The sequence below is a fragment of the Passer domesticus genome, chromosome 2 (genome assembly GCF_036417665.1).
Source record: "Passer domesticus isolate bPasDom1 chromosome 2, bPasDom1.hap1, whole genome shotgun sequence".
NCBI classification, from domain to species: Eukaryota; Metazoa; Chordata; class Aves; order Passeriformes; family Passeridae; genus Passer; species Passer domesticus.
The window spans coordinates 39,366,759-39,390,430 of NC_087475.1; the positions used below are offsets into that span (position 1 = coordinate 39,366,759).

Here is a 23,672-nt window from a genome sequence, read left to right on the forward strand (position 1 = left end):
AATGAGTTCCACAGTCAAAAAAAATCACAAATACATTAAAATGACATTAGAAACAAACGTATTACTATGTCACTCATATAGAAAACGCCTTGTCCCTACCTTTATTAAAATTCAAAGGCTGGGAACTTTGTGTAATATCACATTACTGTGGCCTTGTGGTCAGTGGTCTCAAACAAGTTGTTTCAAGTCAATGGCATCACTATGCCAGCAAGTACAGATGTTTTTTTTAATTCACAACATTCATACTCCTCACATGGCATCCATATTTATTTTTGAAAACACAGTTATTGGCATCAGAGAAATTCTCCAAAATAGAAATTTTATGCTGATATTACACAAGATTCCAGAAACCAGTTGATGTTTTTACTCTTACAAATTTTACCCTTACAAGCATAGCATGACTTTTAATAAACACCATGTTAATCCAAAGAACAGAAGTATTGGGCTCTGTGACTGACATAGCCATTCTAAAATAGTAAATTGTAAAAATGTATGCAAGAGCTAATATAGTAATGCAATAATAATAATACTACAACTGATAATACAACATAAGTAACCTAAATAATTAGAGTTGCTTGCTACAATTATTTGGTAAACAAATACAAATGCAATTTTTGAGAAAACTGTCATGATTACAAATAATTCCTGAATAGGAAAGAAGATAAAACAGAAAATTGGTTCCTATACTGGTCAGATATTCTGTATAGGTCAGAGAGACAGTGTCATAAAAATGTTCATTCCTTCCATTGGCGAAAGAGAAAACTGCTCACATAGAGAACCTCAGTTTAGGTAGGATGCTATAGTTATTCTGACAAATTATTAGGGACAAAGTCAGAAAAATTAAATTTTAGGTGGATCTTGATTGGTTATTGAAAAAAATTACAATAAATGATTATCTGTGTTTGCAACAGCTCATGTCATCCCTTCCCATCTTTTACTGGCAATTACAAAACAGATCCCAGACCTCAATGACAGTGTTAGTAGCAGATAAAAAGGCAATCCCACCAAGACAAAATACAGCCCATCACAGTTAGCCAAACTCCCTAGTCAGTCTCATTGGAATTCCTGTCCTGTTTAACATCAGCAAAAGCAAAACCATTTATTCTTCTCATGATGCCACAAACACTTCCCCCTTAGCTACTTGGAGTGGCTGTTAAGCTATGTCCACTTTCTTGTGAAGAGTAGGGCCATTTCTAACCAAGAAAAGAATGAAGTTCTTTTTTAAAAACTTTGAGTAAGTACAATGAGCTATACTTATTTTTGAAAGTCAGTTTTTCATTTAGCTATCTCTCATGTCTCTCTCGATAGCAAGTTTCATACATCCATTGTTATAAATTAAGTGTGTCATTTACTCAGTATGCTGCATGCTAATAGTTTTATGTTAAACTGTTTTCTTACCCTGTACTACCTGCTCTAACAAGTTTCACAAATCCTTGGGATTCTTTGCTTATGTCAGCAACTAACTTGTGAGAAATTTACCATATGAAAATGTGTGGATTCCAACAGAAATTAAATACCAGTATTAGTGAGCAGAAGTGGCATTCTTGAAACATTTTTCGACTTGGAGGTCAATGTAATGGAAAAACCAGAAGGCAACTTCTGGTCTCAAAACTTAATTGGTAGAAAATGCCCTTTAAAATGGTACCATTCTTCAATGAAGGTGACCTTCTAAAAGGCCATTTGGTTTATCTCTGATTTTTTTATTTTTTTTAAGGAGAAGACCTATTTAAGTTAGGATGGTTATAAAACTAAGCAATTAAAGAGAATGTTACCAAATCAGAACAGTAAAGATGGAAATGCACCTTTAAATTATTCAACACATCTTCTACAACTGATTTTAATAATCAAAGTACAATTAAAAAGTGTCTCAAAAAGTTGCAAAGCTTATAAATGTCCAGGAAAAATATTTGCAAATGCCATTTCTGCATTCTGTACACAAACACTTGATAGAAATTACATCACTTCCTGTTTTAATGCCATTACAACATTCTGATGAGTAAAATAAATGACACAATGGCACTTTCCTCAACTCACAACAGCTGTGCATAAATCAGAGTACTTAAGTAGGTGTTCCTAATCAGGGTACATTATATGCACAGAAATAAACCTATAGGAAAATTAAAATTTTAGTATACCTACAATTACTCTCGGTCTCTTGAAACATACAAAATTACTAGTTAAAAATGACAGTAATTCTCAAGACTACACTGGGAGAGCACTAAGGTACCTGAAAAGCAACAAAAGACATCTTACCTGCACCAGAACAGATGATATCCTGAGAATTCTTGCACATTTCATTGCTTTTCTTCCGTGTAAGATTGCAAGTAGTTGGATACTGACAAGCTTCACCGTACCAGCCTTCATCACATTTGCACTTCCCACAGTCACACTTTCCATGGCCTAGCAAAGGAAGGAAAGAGTGTGTCAAGACCCTTCTTTTCTCATTCAGAAAGTGGTATTTTCCTATCCAGCTTTTAAAATAGATTCCATCAATTCCGTTTTTTAAATGAACATGACTAACAGAATAACTTAACAGAGTTCATATGAAATTAAAAATAGCAGGGAGACAGCGAGCACATGGCTCCACCAAGAGCAAGGCCTGCTCAACCGACTTGTGCCATTCTATGATGGAGTGACTACATCAGTGGACAAAGGAAGAGCTACAGATGTCATTTATCTGAATTTCTGTAAAGCATTTGACACAGTTGCCCACAACATCCTTCTCTAAACTGGAGAGAGATGGATTTGATGGGTGGACTGTTAGGTGCACAAGGACTTGATTGGGTGGTCACATTGAGGGGCCTGGAGGACACCAGTGACAGGAGGAGTCCCTCAGGGATCTGTACTGCAATGTCATTTATTATCTTCTTAATGACACAGACAAAGGGATCAAGTGCACCCTCAGCAAATTTGGAGATGCCACCAAGCTGAGTGGTGCAGCAGACACACCTGAAGGATGTAGTGCCCTCCAGAGGGACATGGACAGGCTCGAGAAGAAGGTCCCTTGGAATCTCGTGTGGATTAACAAGACCTGCAGCAAGGTGCTGCACCTGGGCTGGGGCAACCCCCAGTATCAGCATAGGCTGGGGGATGAACAGATCGAGAGCAGCCCTGCCCAGAAGGACGTGGGGGCGCTGGTGGGTGAGAGGCTGGACAATTTTCACTATTTACATTGCATACTAATAATTTTTCTCACTAACTTCCAGCAGCAAATTTTTAGTACTTCATTCTTTAGTATTCCTATACTATATTTTAGGTAGTAAATATGAAAACAATTGCATCTCTTTTAAAATAGAGAATTAAATTTTAAAATAAATATCTTTTGAATATATCTCTGATTTACAGAATATTCCTTTCCTATCACTGCATCTTAAAACCAGAATCTAATTAGAGTCTATTTTAAATGCATGGGCTCCTGTGGTTAGAGTCAACTGCCTGAAAAATACAAGCCCAGTCTGCTGCCAGTAAGAAGGAGTTTAAATAACTATTGTAAATGACAATTTTAATTAGAAAAGATTGTCTCTTTTGTTGCTCAAGAAAACCTTGCTTGCCTTCCAATATGGTCCTAAGACAAGATACAGTTCAATAGCTGCAAAAAACATAAACCAAAAACATAAGAGAACATGCTAATTCTCGTTTTAAAACACGAGTTGCCACCTTAAAAATTGCTGAATAATTCTCCATTGGTAAAGTACAAGGAAAAAAAGTATATAAAATACAGAATAAAAACCTACTCTAGTGACTACTCTGCTTCACTGACAGACAACAGCATAAACCCATTCCAGAAAGTGGTGGTAAATCCTAGGTAGCTTACAAAAAAAGTAAAGAAAAAAACAACCATCTTCCTTCCTTTGAAGGATTGCTTGTCACTATGACTTTGCAATCTCTATGTTAGACACTCTTGTGATTTACCACTTTGATGTCTGCTGGTGAAGAAAAGATATTCTAATAAAAGTAGGGCTAATTTTCCCATTCCCATGTCTAAATGACAGAGTAAGGCAGAAAACACTCCGTAGCAATTATTACCATGGTCCAGCAGCACTAACCTCTCTCAGTTAGAGATGTACTAATCTAACACATGATGCATGAAGGAGATAGGTAATTTCACTTAAAATGCAACACAGTCTGTTGAAAGAAAATTATTGAAATATTTTCATGAAAGAGGTTATACAGAGGAGTTACTTAACAAGAAAATACCAAAACCCCCCAAATTAATAAAACTTTGAGAAGTAATGGAAGATCATTTGCATGCAACTGAAAGAAACTCTCAGAAAGCTAACTAATATGAATTTGCAAGATTGCACACATGATTTTCACCTTCACCATCCCTTAAAATATATTAATTTTTCCATTTGGATTTTTTTTTAATTTTAAACAATGGCAATATTTTATCCAAAAATTTGGGAGAAAGGTCTATATTGAAGTGTAGAAGGCCACAACTGCCTGCAATAACTTGCATACCTCGCTGCTTCTTCATTGTCACTTGGATGATGCAATTGATCTGCAAATCAGTTTGACATAGGAATCCCCTTCTTGCTTATTTCCCACACCCACATGTAACAATATTATTGCCTTCCTCATGACAAAAATAATGATATGATGAAATATAAACCAAGTATGTGATAAATTGTAAGAAAATTAGAGAAAGCACAGAAGTTCACTATTTGGTAAGATAAAAAAACCTTTTCTTTTAGAAAGGTTTTTGTAGGATCCCATTTGTTGTGTATAAATTTCTGCATTATTTAGAAAGCAAATAATGTTATGAAATAGTAAATAAGGAGTAACTATCACTATGAAAGCTATGAGGTGAGATTGCAACTTCCCATAAAATAAATGTTAGCAATAAAGGGTAGACCCAGGTATGAACTTCATTAAAAATCATCACCAACAAAACATCAACCAAAAAAAAAAATCCAACGAAAAAAACCCAAAAAACACCCAAAAACAAACACAGAAAACAAGGAAATAAGGAAGACTCAAGAAAATGCAGTAATTCCTTTAAGAAAAAGACTGTCTGAGGACTGTGAAAAATGTGCAGCTTCACACATTGGGAGAAACATTTTATAACAAAGGGCTCAATTTCTAACTAGATGAGCAGTCATCTCAGAGAGTATATCTGGACTGTGCAGAAAGCTTTTACGGTGGAATCTAAAATTAATATGCTAGGAAAACTGTCAGATGTCAGAAAATATATGAAGAAAGTGAGAACAGAAAATGTTAGGCAGGGTCAGATCTTGCAAAATTTCAAGTACTGAAATGTACTTTCATCATCCAAATAAAAAGAAAACAGGAAAAAGAGTGGTTTTACCAAGCAGTAAAACCCAGTAAAGATTAAAGAAAATTTTCAGGCAGTCCAAAACAAAACTAATATGGGGATGTTGACTACCAGTAGCAAATACAGTGTGACTAATGACATGGTCTCTGGAAATGAAAATTACTCATCTAAGATAAGAAGAAAATAAAGAAATAAAACTATTTTAAAGGAAGTGTTGGGACCAAGAGGGCAAGACCCCATAACCTCCATTTGAGAGTACTTAAAATACTTGTACATAAAAGGGCAGTTCAGCAACAAAGACTATTAATGAATCAGGCTGGCAATCAAGTGTCTGAAAAATAAAACATAGCTTTTATTTCTTTTAAGCAAAAGGAGTGTACATGATCCAGACAACATTAAAAAATGCCTGTTACCTCATGAGGTGTGCCAGGATTTGAAATAAACTATGAAGTATTGCATAGATACAGACACTGAAGTAATGAAAATGGAATACAATGAATAACAGCTTTACCCCAAAGTAGACTATCATTATGCCAAAATAACCTGGCATATCTTTTTTGAGATAATGAATATTGTAAGAACAGGAACATAGAAAATCCATATGATAGGATCATATGTGTTGGACACAATGCTGCCCATGCAGGAAAAAATATTCTGGACAAAATGCTCTAGAAATGTCAAAGAATCACAACATAGTTTAAAGGAAGGAAACAACATTAGGACAAAAAGGCACATTACTGGAATAGATGTCTGGCCATTTTCAAATGATAGTTTTGGAAGTCTGTGTGTTTTACTGATACTGATAAAGAAATTCAGATAATACAAACAACATTTGGCAATAACAAACCTGTAAATCCTCTCTAGAGAGGTGATGATGAAAGATCATACAAAAATAGCTGGACTGACAACCTGAGGGACTGAAGTAGTAAAAGTGGACTGAAACTGGAAATACAAGCACAGGATTACACACTAGGGGCAAGGAAATGATGTCACAGGCTAACACCTCCCCACATGGAAACAGCAAGAAGAATGTGACTGCATATTGACATCAGCTCTGGATACATGGTGTAACTAAGCCTTTAGCAGACAAGTGTCTGAGAGGTACCATTGAGGATATACCACTAGGGACAGGAAGCAGTAACAAATCTGCATTTGAAATTATACACACAATGTATGGGATATGGTCCTGAGCTCAGTTTATCCTTGAAAACTGCCATTAGGTCTCTAAACCTTGGAAGACCAAGTCAAGTTATCCAGGGAAAACATTTGCAGAATTTTAGCCACTTGCAAAGTTTCAATTGGTTGGGAATTAAAACATCTGAGCAGAAAGATGGTAATTTAAACCACAAACATTTGGCTCTGATCACATACTTTTCTGATTAGACACTTGACCTCAAGCTAAGTGCCTTCTAAAAGTATTTTTCTACTATATATTTGCATGCCTACAGGTCCAAGAGCAAAGATACAAAGGTAAAATCTCCGATAAAAAGTTCTGAATCCACATCTGTATTGCACATATTCAGGGCATCGATTTGTAAGCCTGCTTTTGCTGAGCTCTGTGTGTAATCCATCATGAGAGACAGGCACTTCTGCAGAGTGACTCAGGTCCTGTGTGGGCTGAACAGACCTCAGAGGTTGTCTGTCTTTTTTCACTAAACTGCTGGGAAGCTGGGACTTTGGAGTTTGATGCATCATTAGATACCTTTGTATGCAAACACAGATAATTCATTTATGTTCTTTTGCTTCACTTATCCATACAATATTCAATGTCAGGGTTTAAATATTCTGACATATTTTGAATAAAAAAGGAGCATGATGTCAGCTTAGTTACAGGCTGATCCGCACTGCCTTATAAAAACAATGCTATTAAATAATTATTGGATGGCCCAGAAACTAAGTTTGAATATTGTTTTAATTTTTATGTGGTTTCAGAAACTGCAGTATTGATCAGTGCTATTGGGGTTTTTTGTGCACCTTACTGGAAAATATTTTCTCCATGTTTGTACCAGTTTTCTTTAATTTTTTTTTATTACATACTAGTGTTCACTGTGACTGAAATTTGCTACATCCTTATGCTTAAACTTTCCATAGGCAATGAAATCAGTCAAAACAAACTACTTGGTTTGTCACCTCCCATGCTCTTGCTAAGTGCATGTGTGAATGTATGCATGTTTATCTGCCATGACGATCTTTTCTACAGAAAAGTGGTAGGGCACAAAAATGTAGACTCCTTAACAGAAATAAAAAATAAGAAAAGACTGGTCTTGATGTTAAGACCTTAAATTGAAAAAAAAAAAAAAGGAGACTAAGTTTAACACCTGTACCTTTCATTTTCTGGATAACCTCTGTAGCACAAAAACAGCACCAGGAGTCCAAGTGATGACTTTATAAAGTAAATATTGATAATTGACTTAGAGAAATTTTGGTAAGGACAAACATCTTGGTACTTCAGAGCTTTCAGATGTTATGTATGACTAGAGGTAGGTAGTTTAAAAACAAACAAACAGCCCAATGAGGCAACATGCTACCTTTGAAATTACAGTCACCACCTTTCTCAGCAAGATGAAGAGAACCTTCCCTGTCTAGAAGGAACTGTGAAACTATGGTCATGTGATTATTAAACTGCCAAAGCTTTTAAATAAATTCTTGGCTCATTGAGTAAACACAACTGGAAATACTGCCTTTGGAATTATACCTATTTATGTGGTTGTGCCACATTAGTTATAGCAAAGTAACCCTCACATCAAAAGATGTGTCTTACTTGAGCATGAAGATCCAGGCTGTTTGGTCAGACACTAAAATACACCCAGATGTCCTTGCTGCCACATGTTTTTGATAGCTAAAGCCCAATTATTCTATGTAAGAACACAATTGAGGGCAGTTCTCATTTTAAAATTGTAATGGAATCAATTTTCTACAGGCAGGTGAAATGCTTATGCTAAGATAAGGATTTCTCTCTCAAGCATGAAGTTAGTCATCAGAAGAAAATCAGCAGCTGGAATGATAAATGAAATGGGCACATTACTATGCATTTTTAGCAACCCCTGAATGATTTCTGAAGTGCTTTTTAAATCTGAAAAAACCAATTCATTAAGTGGGTGAAGAAATATGAAGATTTTTTTGTTATGGATTCCAAATTCCAATTGGGATATTGGATAGGAAGGATAATTGAATTGTAAGAGTTGAAAATTGTGGAAAAAAAATTAAAACATTGTTCTGCACTTTCAACCTAGACCAGCATAATGAGGATGTTTTTAATATCTCTTTCCAAATGGAAAACTTTCTTTCCAGTAGTTAGTGAAATAGATTGTGCTACTTTACACCAATAAAAAGCTAGTGAAAACATTTCAGATTACACTAAGATAGGATTTGCAAAATGGACTATTCTATTTAACGGCATTTGAGATTCTCAGTAACTGTGACTTGAACTCAGATGAATCATTTCTCTGAATCTCCCTTTTCAGAATTGTTAGAGTTGCAGTTTTAAGGGGGAAAAATAAGAAGAAGTTGGTATTATTACTTTTTTAATCCGTCTCAGTATGTTTAATTAATCTCTTTTTAGGGTTGGGGTCTTCGTTGTCTATGTTGCATTGCCTCCAACAAAAGCCAGGTCTTCTTGTACTTTGCAGTATGCTCTAGGGATTCTGCCCCTTCTGAAAGGAGGTTCAGCAACACTGGGGTTTTCACAGGAATACTGCCTCCTCCTTCACATCACAACCACTCATCACTCTGCCTGCGCTGACAGGATGAGGTTAAACTATGGATTGACCAAGGCCACTGGTTGGAATTTAGAAACAATGCTCAAAAATCCAGGGGGAAATTTCAAAGGGAAAGCAGCCTGATGATAATAGAATATTTCAAGCCAATTTTGTCACTAAAGCTTCTTTATCAACAAGCCACAGTCCCGATAAGAATTTCATCAGAGATTTTAAAAGCAATGCAGTAGGCCCAGAAACCTTTAAGGATGAAAAGAAATTTAGCCTTATCTATCTCTCAAAAGGCTATTAAAAATGAAAAGAAAACCCACTACATTGGAACTTAGATGCTCTCACATTAAACCAATTTATCCACATTTATTTAGGGCGTCCAGACCTCAGAGTAGCCCAGAGTAAGAGTCAAAACTACTGAGCACTGGGCTGTGGGGAGCCTGAGACTGTCACTGACAAGGGCACACAGAGTCTGTACCAGTTTGCCTCTCAGTGTTCGGGAGTGATTGGATTCCCCACACACATTTGTTTATCTGAAATGGATTTTCAGAGTTAAAATTGAAAACTGATGACAAACCATCTCAATCTAGTTATTAGCAGAAGCACTTTGACAAGGAAAACATCATAAATGCTGTTAAATCATAACTCCAACAGAAGTATGGATTAAATCTAAACAAATGACTGTAGGTACTTCCTATGGAAAAGAAAACAAAAATTCCTCTTGCACTTGTGCCGTGTTGCAGGGATTGCTTAGAAGTCTTAGTAAACAAATACCAGATAGTGTTCTAAAATGAAAAAATCAATCAGAACATACATTAAAATATGGAAAAATTACCTGAGATAGGTATGAGGGCATGACTGCTGACAGTGTGTAATTTTCAGGTTATAAATCACCTATTTCTATTGTACATATTCTAAAGTATTTACAGCAATAACATCTTTGTTTCATGTTGACTTGTGTCAATGTGAATTCAGAAGTTTATAAATCTTCTAATCATCTCTGAATACAAGCTGTGCAAATAAGCTGACTTAAAAGTACTATTGCTAGATTCGGGGATAAAAATTACTAGCATTTGCAGAAGAGTATTTTAAGAAAACACTTAAAATTTAAATCAACATCATATAGAACATGTATTAGATTAATACATTAATTAGAATCCATGGATCAGATCAAACAATACCTTAAAATCAGTATCTTTAGAAACTGAAGTAGATTAGAAATTAAACTGAAATTTAAAAAAAAAAAAATTAAAAATTGCCACCCCCTGGAAAGTATGAATACTCTCCACTACTGAGACTATAGTTATCTTTCTCTGCCCAAAGAGGTCATCATGACTGATTTTATTTAGTCTTGGAACTTAAAACTATATTTACTGACAATCGCAATTTCACTGACAAGATTAGAAACTAAATTAAAGTAATGCTTATAAAAGATTTTTATTGTATATATTGGTCATAGTACTGTTTTTATTTTTATATATGCTACTCTAATCCTATATTTCAGAGCAACAGTTTCTGAAAGAGGCAAGGAAGGATTTTCACCTTTTACATGGTCTATTATTCCATATAAATTTTTGAATTTTTTTCCTCTCAAATATCTGTCTCAGCAAGAAACAGATATAGGTGATATTGTCTCCTGTGCTCTTAAAATTTCTCTGCACACAACTCTTTGTGTCAGGTTATACAACTGTGTAGCCCTTTCTATGTCTCCATCCTGCTTCTGCTTAAATGCCTACCAAGGTATTAGCAACAAATGTTTTCAGCAAATAAATGCAAAGAAAGCATAATGTGTAATAAGTCTTTTTAATATCAAAAAGTTCCAGACGACATAAAAAAAAAATTGGAAGTTAATTTCATGGAAAATTCTAAAATAATTTTTTCACCATTGTTAAAAAAAAAAAAAAGAAAAAGTGAGCAAGAGATAAAAATGTTCCAAACACTTCTACTCCAATTGTTTCCAGTTGCAACACATGGCAAGGCTAATACATATTTTTAGCACTCTTTGGTATTGGTGCTAAAAGTGCTCAGTGCTCTGAGACCAAATTGTCTTTCCCATAGCTTGAGGCTTTTACTTGAAGCGTACATAAACCCCACAGTAGCATTTGTAAAAAAAACCCCACCTATGTGTTTTATTACTACACATGTGTACTTAGTATTAAAAAGTTTGTGCCTATCCTACAGGCACATATACATGCCTCAATAATCAAAGACAACACACATTTTTCCTCTACTTGTAGTAAGAGTATCCAAAATACAAGAAACATAAATTATACTGGTGATCAGTGACATCTCTTTTCCCCACTTGGCTATGGATTCAAATTCTTTGTAAAATGAACAGATTCAGTTTTAATAAAAATCAGTTGGATATTTTGAATGATTAAAATGAAGGAAAGCAACACTCAGCTGAACCAGCTCCAGTTTGTTATCCTGGAGGTGGCACAAGTTGATATCATTTTAAATGTGACTCATGCTGTTTAGACAGATGATATAAATATCTCAGGGAGACAGAGATAAATTAGTTTTATCCATCAAAACAGTCTAGAGTCAGGTCTTCCATTAATAATTCAATTTTTCTGTGAAAGATTTCTTACTTTTTTTAACCAAATGGTTTCTCTTTTTTCTTGAAGATCAAAAATAATTCACTCTTAAGTAAGAAGATCTTTTAATAGGCAGAGTAAGTATTCTTTAGCTTTTTTAGAAGACTTCTTTTCCATATATTACTGTCCCAGTGTAGACTTTTGCACAGATACTGCACATGTCAAACAAAATTATACCTGAGAGATGAACAACTCCTTTCCATAAGATAAGGTTCAGAGAAGTTACCCCTCATGGGATGGGGGAGAGAACTGGAATGGTAGGAGTGAGAAAACTCGTGGGTTGAGGTAAAGACTGTTTAATAGGTAAAGTAAAAGCTGTGCACACAAACAAGGCACAACAAGGAATTAATTCACCACTTCCCACTGGCAGGCAGGTGTTCAGGCATCCTCAGGAAACCTTCTCTGCTTCACGCAGGATGGAGATTTGGGAAGAGAAACGCCATCATGCTGAACATCCTGCCTTCTTCCCCAAGCTTTATATCCTGAGCATGATGCCATACAGGATATGCCCATGGTCAGCTGGAATCTGCTGTCCTGTCCCCTCCCAGCTCCTTGTGCATCCCCAGCTTGCTCCCTGGTGGGGTGAGAGGCAGAAAAGCCTTGACTCTGTGGCAAGCACTGCTCAGCAATAGCTGAAACATCCCTGTGTTGTCAACACTGTTTCCAGCACAGATACAAAACACAGTCAGATACCAGCTACTGTAAAGAAAATCATCTGCACAAAAGCAAAAATCCAGTACAACCCCATTTACTAGGTCTAGGCAGTTTGGTGTGTGCTTCAGGTTGACTAACAAATGTTGTCCCAGATACCTTTCACTGGCTCCTTCCATGATCTGTGGATACACATAACGTTTTAGGCTCTGTAAGTCTAAAAGTGATGAACCAAACCTGACTGAAGGACAATTTCTGGCTCCCTGTGAGATTAAAAATACCACCATCCCCCTATCAAAAACCCATTAATGCTGCATGTTTTTTTTATTTTAAAAAAAGGGCACATATTTTTTTTTAAAATCATGCCTCCAAATGCCTGGGTCATTAGTACTGAAGATATACTGAAAATGGTAGGGCTAAAATACACCTTGCTAAATACAAACCAAATGTTACCAGTGTATCAGATCACTGAGGGGGAAAAAATATCAGAAAGTTACTTAGGAGTAAAGCTATGTTATACACATTGCACCTTCAAAATGAATGCACAGCTGTTAATGCAGTTTACATAGAGTAGAGGTTGACATCACAAACTTGCTTTAAGGACTGGATGAGCTCAGATTATGTGTATAAAATTTAATTTGCTACATATGAAGTAAGCAGCCACCTGTAAGGCTTTGCCTTTTTCTTAAAGTTCTCATGTGAACATCCTTTTGTTTGACAGTCAAAATGACCCATAATGGTTACCTCTGAGAATATCCTATAAGAGGTGTGAAGGCCACCACACTGGTAAAACTCAGCACAGACAGAATCCAGGCAGCCTGACATGCCTTGATTAGAAGTCTTTCTGATGCTGCACAACTTAAGGAGATGTAAAGTTATCAGTTCTATTCCTTTTTGTCCTTCTTCTGTTATCTCCAATTAAAGATACAAATAAAAGCTATTTTAAACACCTTATGGAGTCTGACAGCCTTTATTACTAGGATTAACAACAAGCTCTAGCCATAGGCATGTTACAATTCTCTTTAGCATTCTCTAAAAAAATCCCAAACATTCTACCATTTCTGTTTCTCTGCTGGTCAACAAAGTCCACGTTAAACATGCCAGCTACAGAAATATTACATGGAACAAGCCAGCTGGGTAAGACAGCTCCAAAGAGTACAAAAGTGAGTCAAGTACTACTTACAGCATGGCAAACCTAGTGGCCAAAGGATCAAAATTACAAGCCTGGCACAATCCTGAGCTGCACACAAGAGAACCTACACCTAATTAAACCAACGCACTGAACAAGGCCTGTTTGATGACCATATAGCTAACACAGGGTCAGAAAATAAAAACTTTATGCTGTATCTCCTTTGCATTGTGAGCTGGAGAGCAGAAAAGGGGATATGCCCTCACAAAACAACTACAAGCCCCCTGCAATGACTACACTTAAAAGAAATCTATCAGCATCATGGAAATTATTGTTATTAAGTAATTGTGCTTAAGAAATGACTGACTGGTGATCCAAAGACTTTGATTTTCAAGCCCAGGATCTCCTAGGTGATGCTCCTTCTAATCTGAAATAAATATAATAATTATATTATCTCTTAAAGATAGTAATATTTGTTATTAAAGTTGTATATGCTTTACAAAACAATTTATCCATAATTTCTTGATAAATATAACTAGTTAACTTAAATATATAATTTTATTTAATGGTTTAAAAATAGTGTTTTTACATATGTAAGAAATTAAAGGATTGTACATTCCTCCTATAGCTCAAGATCATAAATATAATTAACAACTTTCTTTAGAATTTTTTCTGGTAGGAAATCTGGCCCCTTTCTCTTCAAACAATGTATATACACATAACACAGAAAATAGAAATGGGAATCAGCAGCTTGTCACAGATTGTTAAATACCACCTAGTAATCCCTGAAATTGAGTCATTACTGTCTCCAAAACTTTTGCTAGCATATGGGGAAAACTCATTACGAAATAAGAGGTGTATAAAACAGAGCATTCAAGCTTGCACTAACATTTAAAAACAAACTGAGCATTGCACATAGTTTTAATAGACCATTAGTAGAGGGAAAAACCATGAGTGCCTCAAAAGCTTGTTTTAGAAAGTTTTGAAAATATCTGACACCTATAAGGGTTATACCTCAACACTCCAAAGTAGATCATGAGTTTAAAATTAAATGCAATTCTGAGTAAAGTTGTGCCCGCATTTACCTCCAGCCAAATGTTAAACAAACATACTTCTCAGTATTTGTTTTGGCTATACTCTTCCCCCACTGTTCTGCTAGGTATTAAGTCTTTCTTCTCTTGATTTTTTAATATTAATCATCTCTCAAGACTAAACTTTTTCCTATGCTTTTAGAAAAGATAAATATTTGTGAAGTTCTAACCTGTTCAGAGATTGTGGTGTTTTCTTTATCAGTTTCAAGAAGAATCTGAAGTTCAGCAAAATAAAGATGGATCTTGCTTCCTAGAACATGCCTCAAGTTGATAGTTTTTCTACAGTCCAGCCAAACCTCCTGCAGTACCTGTTGTTATCACATTCTTTAAAGTACGGACTCACCAATTTACCAAGCTGTGCACTGGCTCCTCAGTGAAATTAAAATAGACTTCACTTTCCAAAACATGGTATGGTATTTGGGAAATTGAATGCCTGAGGTAACAGAAGCTAAAATATACTGCAATTGCAGTGTCTTCAAAAAAAGGTTTGCATTGGCAGCATCCTCACCTCTGAAAATATTCCTCATCCAGTGACTTGAGTCCATCACAAGGAAGGCTCAGCAAGTGGAGTAATAGGAGGATTGGTAAAGAAATCAGGCATTCAAAATAGGATTCTTTAAGAATTCATTGCACGTTCTTTACAAATAGGAAGACTGTCATAGAGAAGGAGGTGGCAGGGATGAAAAAAAGTTTACTTTTTTCCAGATGGGGCACAGAATCACAGAATCATAAAATATTCTGAGTTGGAAGGGACTGACAAGAATGATCAAAGTCCAACTCCCGGCTCTGCACAGGAGCACCACAAAAATCACACCATGTGCCTGAGAGCATTGTCCAAATTCTTCTTGAGGTCTCTCAGGATGGTGCTGTGACCACTTCCCTGGGAGCCTGTCCCAATGCCCAACCACACTCTGGGCGAAGATATTTTTCTCATATCCCCTCACACATCTTCTTTCCATCACCTCAGGTCCTGTCACTTGTCACTACAGTGATCAGCACCTGCCCATGCTCTCCCCCTCATGAGGAAGCTGTAACTGCAGTGAGGTCTCCCCTCAGTTTCCTCTTCTCCAGGTTGAAGAAACCAAACTATCTCAGCTACTCCTCATATTGATTTCCCTCCAGGCCCTTCTTTGGACACTTTCTAATAGCTTTATATAAATAAGCTATTTTAAGTAATCTAATAGATAAATAGATAGATAATTTATTTTGAGACAATTATGAAAGCACTGCAGCCAGTGGCTCTAACAAGCAGCTTGGTTTGATATTGAGTTTATGCCTGGAGAAAAGTCTTTACTAGGATATAACATATTCTTGCTTTTAGACCCTTAGACATTTCCCAGATAATGTGATCGTTTTCAGAAAACTCATATATTTTGTGAAATATATATTAGAACTGATTTCCTCAGTTGCCTTTTTGAAAACTTTACATACAGCTCATGGCACCTCACAGTTCTGCAAAGCACAGTCTGAAAAACATTGCAGACATATTAGTAAGATAGAGAGGTTACTAACTTAAGTGCCTTGGGTACGTCACCATAATTGGATGGGTGACTGTGCTCAGACCTTTCTGTAAAAGGTCAGACAACTTAGGAAAAGGCTTTTGCAGAGTAGGAGCTATTATATTACTTATTCTTTGCATCAAATTACTTTAAAAGCAACATATAAAAACCTCCTTGCCCAGAGAAACAGTGAGAAAATAGCTGGCAGGTGGGAACAGAGCTCCAACTGTGATAGGATGCACAGATTACCATCCTTTCAAACAAAGAGTAATCAGCACAGTATTATACATTTTAAAAACACCAGAGACTGCAATTCATGGCAAACTGAAATTAACTCTATTTTTATTTCTTGGTTCAAAATAAATCAGGGAAATCTTCTCAATTAAAAGAACATAACGGATAGGAGGTGAACAGATTGTTTTATTTGCTTTTAAAACATTGTTCCAGATTCTTAGTGTAAAAGGATTATTTCTAGGTGTGGGTGGTATAATTGAGCTTCTCAGCCTCTTTATGTTGTTATTCTCCTCAATGCACATTTAAATGTAGTGCTAATAAGTAATGAATTTAGAAAAAAAAATCCAAACAATTGAATGACATTTTCCATTTCTTACAAAGTTTGAAGCTCAAAGTTCTGAAGTCATTTCAGGTAAAATCCTGAATTCTTTTAATTTCAGGTATTTATATATCCTCTTACCATACCATCTTACCATATCACAATCAATTATTAGGTACTTGTGTGGACATTTACATTCATATTCCCAGAAAAAAATTACCCAGATTTTATAGATATGGAATAAAACATACTGGAAGACATGTAAAATGAGTGAGTTTAGCTAATGTCCTCAAGGTATTCAAGGTGAGCCAGTCACTTTACACTCAGACCACAGAAGTCAGTGGGCTTGTCCCTACACTTTGCACTGTGCATTTCCTTCTTAGAGAGCAGGTAGCCAGGAATGGATGGAAAAGAACATACAGAATGAGCACTGTAAGCAGAGAAGGATACAGAAAAAGACTGACCTGATGAAGTCAATGGCAGAATTCACGTTGATTTTATCATGTCTGGTTTCAATCTCTAGTTTAATCACTCTTGGTCATGACAGAGGTGTCCTCTCATCTAATGAAACCGTCAGAGAATATTCAAAAGCTCAATCACAGCAGCAAGAAAGGAAGGCTGTTCTAACAAAGGATCCTATGTACCTTTTGATAACAAGTCTCTAACATGCACAGACAAAAGGGCAGATTCTCTGTCACCTTTCAAAAGATAAAATTCCTAAAAATTCTTGTTGCAATAAATGAAAAAAGCAGATTTAAAAGACCCTCTAAATTACAGATTATGTAGACAAGACTTTCATTGCTCTTCTGAGTTTAAGAGAATGAACATTTTAAAGGAAATGATAAAAAAAGGGAGCCAAACACATAAGGAGTTTCACCAAGCTGTCTTGATAATAGAAGAGTAATTAATTTTTTTTATTCCCTAGGATTTCTACACTTTTAAAACATTTATAGGAAGAAGATGGGAGTAAAAGCTCTTGAAACTCTAAAAGAAGCAAGTATGGACAGTTCAGAAATCAAGGATAAAAACAAGTTATTTTTGCTTCCAACTGAGACACACTAATAGGAACACATTGTGTACTGCACTCATAATTTTTCTGTCCATGCTGGTTATTCATGCCTCTTCAAGCTTGACATAATTGCAAACCATTCCAGTTACAGCAATACCTTGACTAGTCAGTGAATTAAATGGTTATTAATAGAATTTTTTTTAAAATTAACTAGGGAAAAAACCTTACTAAAGTCACAAAACCCAAAAATAAAGCAATGAATAACAGTTAAAATAGGACTTTGAAAAACAAGAACAACTCCAACTGCCCCTGTTGTCCTTTTGGGGAGCACAGCTTGATTCCCCAGAGCTTTCCCAATGGGCAACTCTGACTAGCTTTCATACTCTGTGGAAAATCAATTATCACAGAAATTAATAATGTCTGTTTACTATGGATATGTTAGTTGTTTTAAGAAGCAGATCAATTTGAAAGATAGATTAGACAAGGACAACAAATTCATGCCAATACTGAAACTTATGAATATGGATTAAGATTGACAATGATGGCTTAGACAAAAAAGTGTACATGAATGCAAGATCAACATAACTACTTTGTAAATAGTATTTAAAATTTTACAAGCTAAGATGAACATATTTCTTCTTAATAAATTCTTTTAGTCAAGGCTTGCCGTAAAAAAATAAAAGTATAGGTTGAAAGGGAAACCCAAAATACTGGAGAGGGGAGAAAGGGATAGGAACCAGGTGAAAATGTCAATTGCTTTAAATGGCTGTGGCAGTAGGGGTAGGCAGAGGACAGTATTAAATAGAACACGTGTAAGGAACCTAGAAGCAAATGAAGAAGAAAATAAAGAGTCTGAGGAAATGAAAAAAGAAGCCAAGGAGAAAAAAAGAGGCAGCACCAGACGAGTAGAAAAGTCTGGGATATAATGTGTACCACAGACAATAAAACCACATGAATGAAGAGAGGATTCAAAAGAAACAAACGAAGGGAAGGTGAGAAAATATAGACAATTGTTAAAACATATATTCAAAATAATGACATCAAAGAAGAAGGAAGGAAGCATTGACATGGACAATGCAAAGAAAAGAAAAAAAAAATTAAAAAAACCTTGGCAGAAAGAACCAACCTTGTCAGTCAAAAGGATGAGATGTGATCACATCAAGAATCAATTCAGGCCTTGCAGAAGATATTCCCAAACAGAATGCAATTTCCCTAAAGGAAATGGCTTTATAACAAGAAGAATTAACAAATCAATAGAAGAACTGTTTAATTTTCTTGCCATTAGTTCAAATTCATGTTCTCTGCAAAGAATGTGTGAATGACAATCACTGAGCAAAGCAGAATCTCATTCATATTACATTGCCAATCAAAGCTACAAAGCTACAATATGTATTCGACTGGGGTCTTCGGTAGATATCTAAAATATAGAGGTCCATAACAAAAAAACAAGTTATATCATAATGAAATAAACTTTTATTTTTTATTTGAATATAAGTTAGTCAATCTTTCTCTGTTACAAGTATTTTAAAATAAAAAAATGTATAATAGCATGATTTTTTTGGAAAAGGTTCATCTTCATTAATTTGTTACGAACTCTGCTTGGTTTAATTGCAATTATCCAATTAGACAGTGGATATTTGTTTAAATCTTGGAAAGGCTTTAAGATCAGACAAGCAGATATAAATTATCACATGTGTTTCTAATTTCTTCTACATGGCTCACCTGATTGCTTATGTAATATTCAAACACAATTTTCTCTTATCTAAAAAGACAGGTCATTGCTACTTTTTATTGTGTCAGGGATTCCCTGAAGGATGTCTTGCCTGGACCTCTCCAGTCCACCATCACAAACACATAATCATTTCTCTTTAACTTCACTGTCCATGGGATGGAACAGAGATGAAGTGAATGCTGAAGCCACTAAAAAGACTGGCTAAATTCCTTTCCTACATCCACACCCTTCATAGTGAGTATGGGTGCTGATTTTCAAGACTCTAATTTTGTGCTTTAAAAAGCAATTGTGTATTTTGTTAATTCCAGCTGAAATCTATCTTCTTGAGAGGTGCTCGGTACAACCCAGAAAAAAGCTCCCCCTGAATGCTGGGATTTTTTTTTCCCACATAGAGCTGACTGCCCCCACAAGCAGCGGGGTCTACACTTTGTGGACATAAATTATTGGTTAGGAAAAGAAGTTTATATTCATTTTAGAAATACATCACAGGCAAACTGCCTTGGAAGCAATTTAGCATTCCTACTAGTTAAACTGCCGGATTACTTCTAAGTGCTATTTGGAGGGCACATTTTGCCTAGCAACAAGTGCCAGATGTCATTCCATTTCCTGCACATACAATAGAGGTCCATAAATTGCTTCAGGTTTAAGCATTCTGGAATTATAGCTGCTGTTCAGAATTTATTTAGTCACAAAATATCTTGCATACAAATACTTTATATAATCTCTTTACACAGATGAATACATCTAAAGATAAACACGTGAGGGGTTTTTGGTTTGTTTTGTTGTTTTTTTTTCTCCAAATGCTTTTGGCTTTTCATAGGAAAATTTACATTACTTAGAGACATTTTTCAAGGGAATGCAGCAATAGGACAAGGGACAACAGCTATAAACTAAAAGAGAATAGATTTAGATTAGAAATTCAGCAATAAATCTTTACAGTAATGGCACTGGAACAGGTTGCCCACATGTGGATGCTCCATCCTGAGAGCTGTCCAAGGGCAAGCTAGATAGAGCTCTGAGCAATCAGATCTAGTGGAAGATATCCTTGCCCATGGCAAGGGGGCTGGAACTAGATGATCTTTAATGTCCCTTCCAATCCAGGCCATTCTATGGTTTTGTGATATTAGCAAAAATACTTCGAATAACATGTATTTAAAATGAGAAGCCAATATACTAACAAACAGAAAACTATTAAAAAACTTAGAATGTAAAGTAGAAAATTGGTAATACATAAATATGTCAGGGAACTAATCAAACACTAATTTTTATTGGTGTACTTAGAGTTTGAAGATAACTCTAGGTGAAAAATAGTGCCTGGTAGCAGAAACCAAAAAAACTTTAGTATGAGAAGCACTGGTAGAAAGAGTATTCCTTAGTAAAGACAGGGAGTATTGACCATAAATGAAGAATTTGAAAATATTTTAGGGTGAATGTTCTGCATGAAAGTAGATATCTTGAAAGAATAGAGTAATCAAAATCCTGTAATCAAAAATTAAAGAAAACAATATTTGGAAAATATCACCTAGGTGGCCCATGGGATCTGGATACTAGCCTTTGTATTAGTTAGGTGGGTATTTAGTTCTTCAGTGATGGGAATGCAAGATCATAGTGGAAAGGATATCACTGTATTTGTGTGAAGTGAAAAGAAAGTTGCTCAGAAGGTGGAGAAAAATGTAAGAAAAACACTCAGGAAAGAAATAAGTTCTAAACAGAAGAGAACTGCAGGACTGTGCTCCTCCCTCTTACTAAGTTATCAAAAATCATTATAATTTTGTCTCCATACACAACTTTTTATCAAGAATATCATGTGGAAGCAAAGGTAGTAAAACTACCTAAAAGAATTTAAATTTATCTTTTAGCTCAGATAATGTTGTGGCATTTCTCTTCAATTTGAGAGATGATACCTCCATTGGGACCTATGATAGAGCAAGATGCCAATTTTGAGCAGAGTATTTCCAGGTGTATAAGATTGGAATTTCTCATCACCAGACAAATAATGTTATTATTCTGAAGTAAAAAAAAAAAAATTCAAAGCAACAAATAAACCACATCCCCCATCCCCAGCCCCCCACTAATATTTAGTCTTAACTTAAGCGTTTATTGCTCTTCAGGTAATATGCATTTCATCATATTTTTTAATAACAAATATAAATAATAGTTTGTGATATTACTAAAGTTGATAATCTAAATAAAAGCAAGCATTAGCAGGGAGAGTACACAATATCCCACTCAGCATTTTAATATGTGTATCTGGTGCTTAATTTCTCTATGGAAGTTTAAAAGAAAGAACAGTTCACAAAGCCTTTGAAGACACATTGTTCTTCTGGCATTAAGCAAGTCATAAAGGTTAGCTGGAATGCTTTTTCAGACAAATCATTTCCACATACAGATATGTACATCCCCCCACACATATAAGATAAAGGTACATATTTACCTATAAAAGTAAATATACTTTAATTAGCAAAAAAAAAAAGTATACATTTGGCAAAGATATTGCAAGAAGAATAGAAAATCACTAAAATGGAAAACTAACACATATTTACTATTCTACAGGCTGCCATAAAATGTCGAAGTAATTTTTAAAGTCTGTAAAAATATATTAGGAAAATAAGCCTCCACCACACATGAATAATGGGTAAAGCAGAAAAAATGTAGTGGGTCTACTTAAAATTCTCTTGAAATAGAAAGTAGGCACTTTTTCAGTACAAATCATCAGCAGATTTCAAGAAAAGCAACTAGAGCAAGTTGAGTTTTGCTCTTTTTTCTTAGCAGATTCTTTTTCAATCTTTCACTCTGGCAATGACTTCTTAAACTACCTTTTCTTTGGAAGGAAATTGAGATATCAAATGCGAATGGCAAAAGGATCTTATTATGCACACTTTTTTATTTATTAATTCAATATAGGAAATATTTTCTTTTCCTTTTTCACACAAGGGCTGCCTCGAAAGAACAATGCAATTCAGTTAACTTGCATTTTAAACTGATTTTTTGCCCCCAAAAGAGAGCTGCATCGAAAATTAAAGAGTTTCTGTCTAGCAACTGTAATTAGAATGTTGTGAGAAACAACATCAAAGACTTTACTGAAGTCCAGACATGCAATACCCAAAGCCTTTTTCCCTCATCTATGCAATGGGTCACCTTGCTATAGAAAGAGATCAAGTTGGTCAAGCAGGACCTGCCCTTCCTAAACCCATGCTGGCTTGGCCTTGTCTCCTGTTTGTGCTGGGCATGCTGGTGATGGCATTCAGGATGATTTGCTCCATGACCTTCCCCAGCCCCAAGGTCAGACTGACAGTCCTGTAGTCCCCCACATCCTCCTTCCTGTCTTTCTGGTAGATGGACATCACATTTGCTGGTTTCGAGTCAACTGTTTAGCCAGGGCTGCTGGTAACAACGGAAAGTGGCTTGGCAAGGAACTCATGTTCTTTGACTCTTTGAAGTGTTTTTCATCTGTGTTAGTATGGGCAGTCTTGCAAAATAGCTCCAGACCATCCAGCAATAGCATATAACAGGTCAGGATGGTTTAGGTTGGGCTACACATGGGAATATGTGTAGGAGTAAGTAGTATCAGAATACTCTCTCTTTTTAAGAACAGCAATACCATAAAGACTTTGCAGATTGTAAATTGCAGAATGCTGAAAGCACAGAGCTGGATACTCAGCTTGTTTCAAACTGGGATGAAGGTGTGATTGAGATGCAATAATCAAACTATTCCATACATTTGTAGCAGCTAATGGAGACTAAATTCTTAATCAAGTTATAATACCTTTATCTTTGTGCTTTAAGCTGTTTCAGCATGCATTTTCCCCCTCCCATACTGCACAGCCAGAATCACTCCCTTTTACCATTTCTGGCAAAAATAGATCAGAGAGAAAATTCTTCTAAACATATTAACCCACTTAGAAGGAAGCGAACACCAGGACTTGAATAAAGATGTCTGCATGATCTTGTACTGACCTGAACACAGGAGACCTCCCACATGCTATTAAGCTACAAAGCCAAGGTGAAGTCATACTTCCTATGCCATGGCTTTCATTTGCAGTGAAAACTTTCAAAATAAAAAATAGTCTTGTTGAAATCAGATTTCATCCTTAGGATCTTGTGTCACTCACGTCCCAGCACATTCTGTCCTGGTACTCTAGCTCAGTTTCTCTGAAGCAGACAGAAAGGACAAAACACCAGGGAACAAAAACCATGCTATTTTCAGGAGCAGTTTCCACCATGATTTCACCAGTGCAGGATAGAAACATCTCTCACAACTCTAGCTTTCCATTTCCATTCCAAGAATTTACTTATCTGATGGTCTGAAAATGCCATGAGTGTCATTTGATGCATAGTAACTTTACAGGCTCCTTGAAGAAAGAGAGGACAGGCTATTCTGCAGAGCCTCTTCCTTTGCCAAAGTCAAGAAGTTTTTGTTTCAAATGAA

At 35.7% G+C, this 23,672-nt stretch overlaps 1 protein-coding gene across 5 annotated transcripts in view; it reads right to left on the reverse strand.

The window, feature by feature from the left end:
- The window catches only part of ITGBL1 (integrin subunit beta like 1), a 123,398-nt gene that overhangs the window by 68,311 nt on the left and 31,415 nt on the right, over nucleotides 1-23,672 (reverse strand). The window contains exons 1-2 of one of the 5 annotated variants that reach the window (XM_064408328.1): nucleotides 2,950-3,042; nucleotides 2,254-2,400 (exon numbers count right to left, since the gene is read on the reverse strand). In XM_064408328.1, coding sequence (XP_064264398.1) covers nucleotides 2,254-2,400; nucleotides 2,950-2,980 — 178 coding nt within the window. In that variant the 5' untranslated portion in view covers nucleotides 2,981-3,042. Of the gene's footprint in view, nucleotides 1-2,253; nucleotides 2,401-2,521; nucleotides 2,823-2,949; nucleotides 3,043-23,672 lie in introns of those variants that run through there. The other 4 variants (XM_064408331.1, XM_064408329.1, XM_064408330.1 and 1 more) reach the window with 4 other exon arrangements.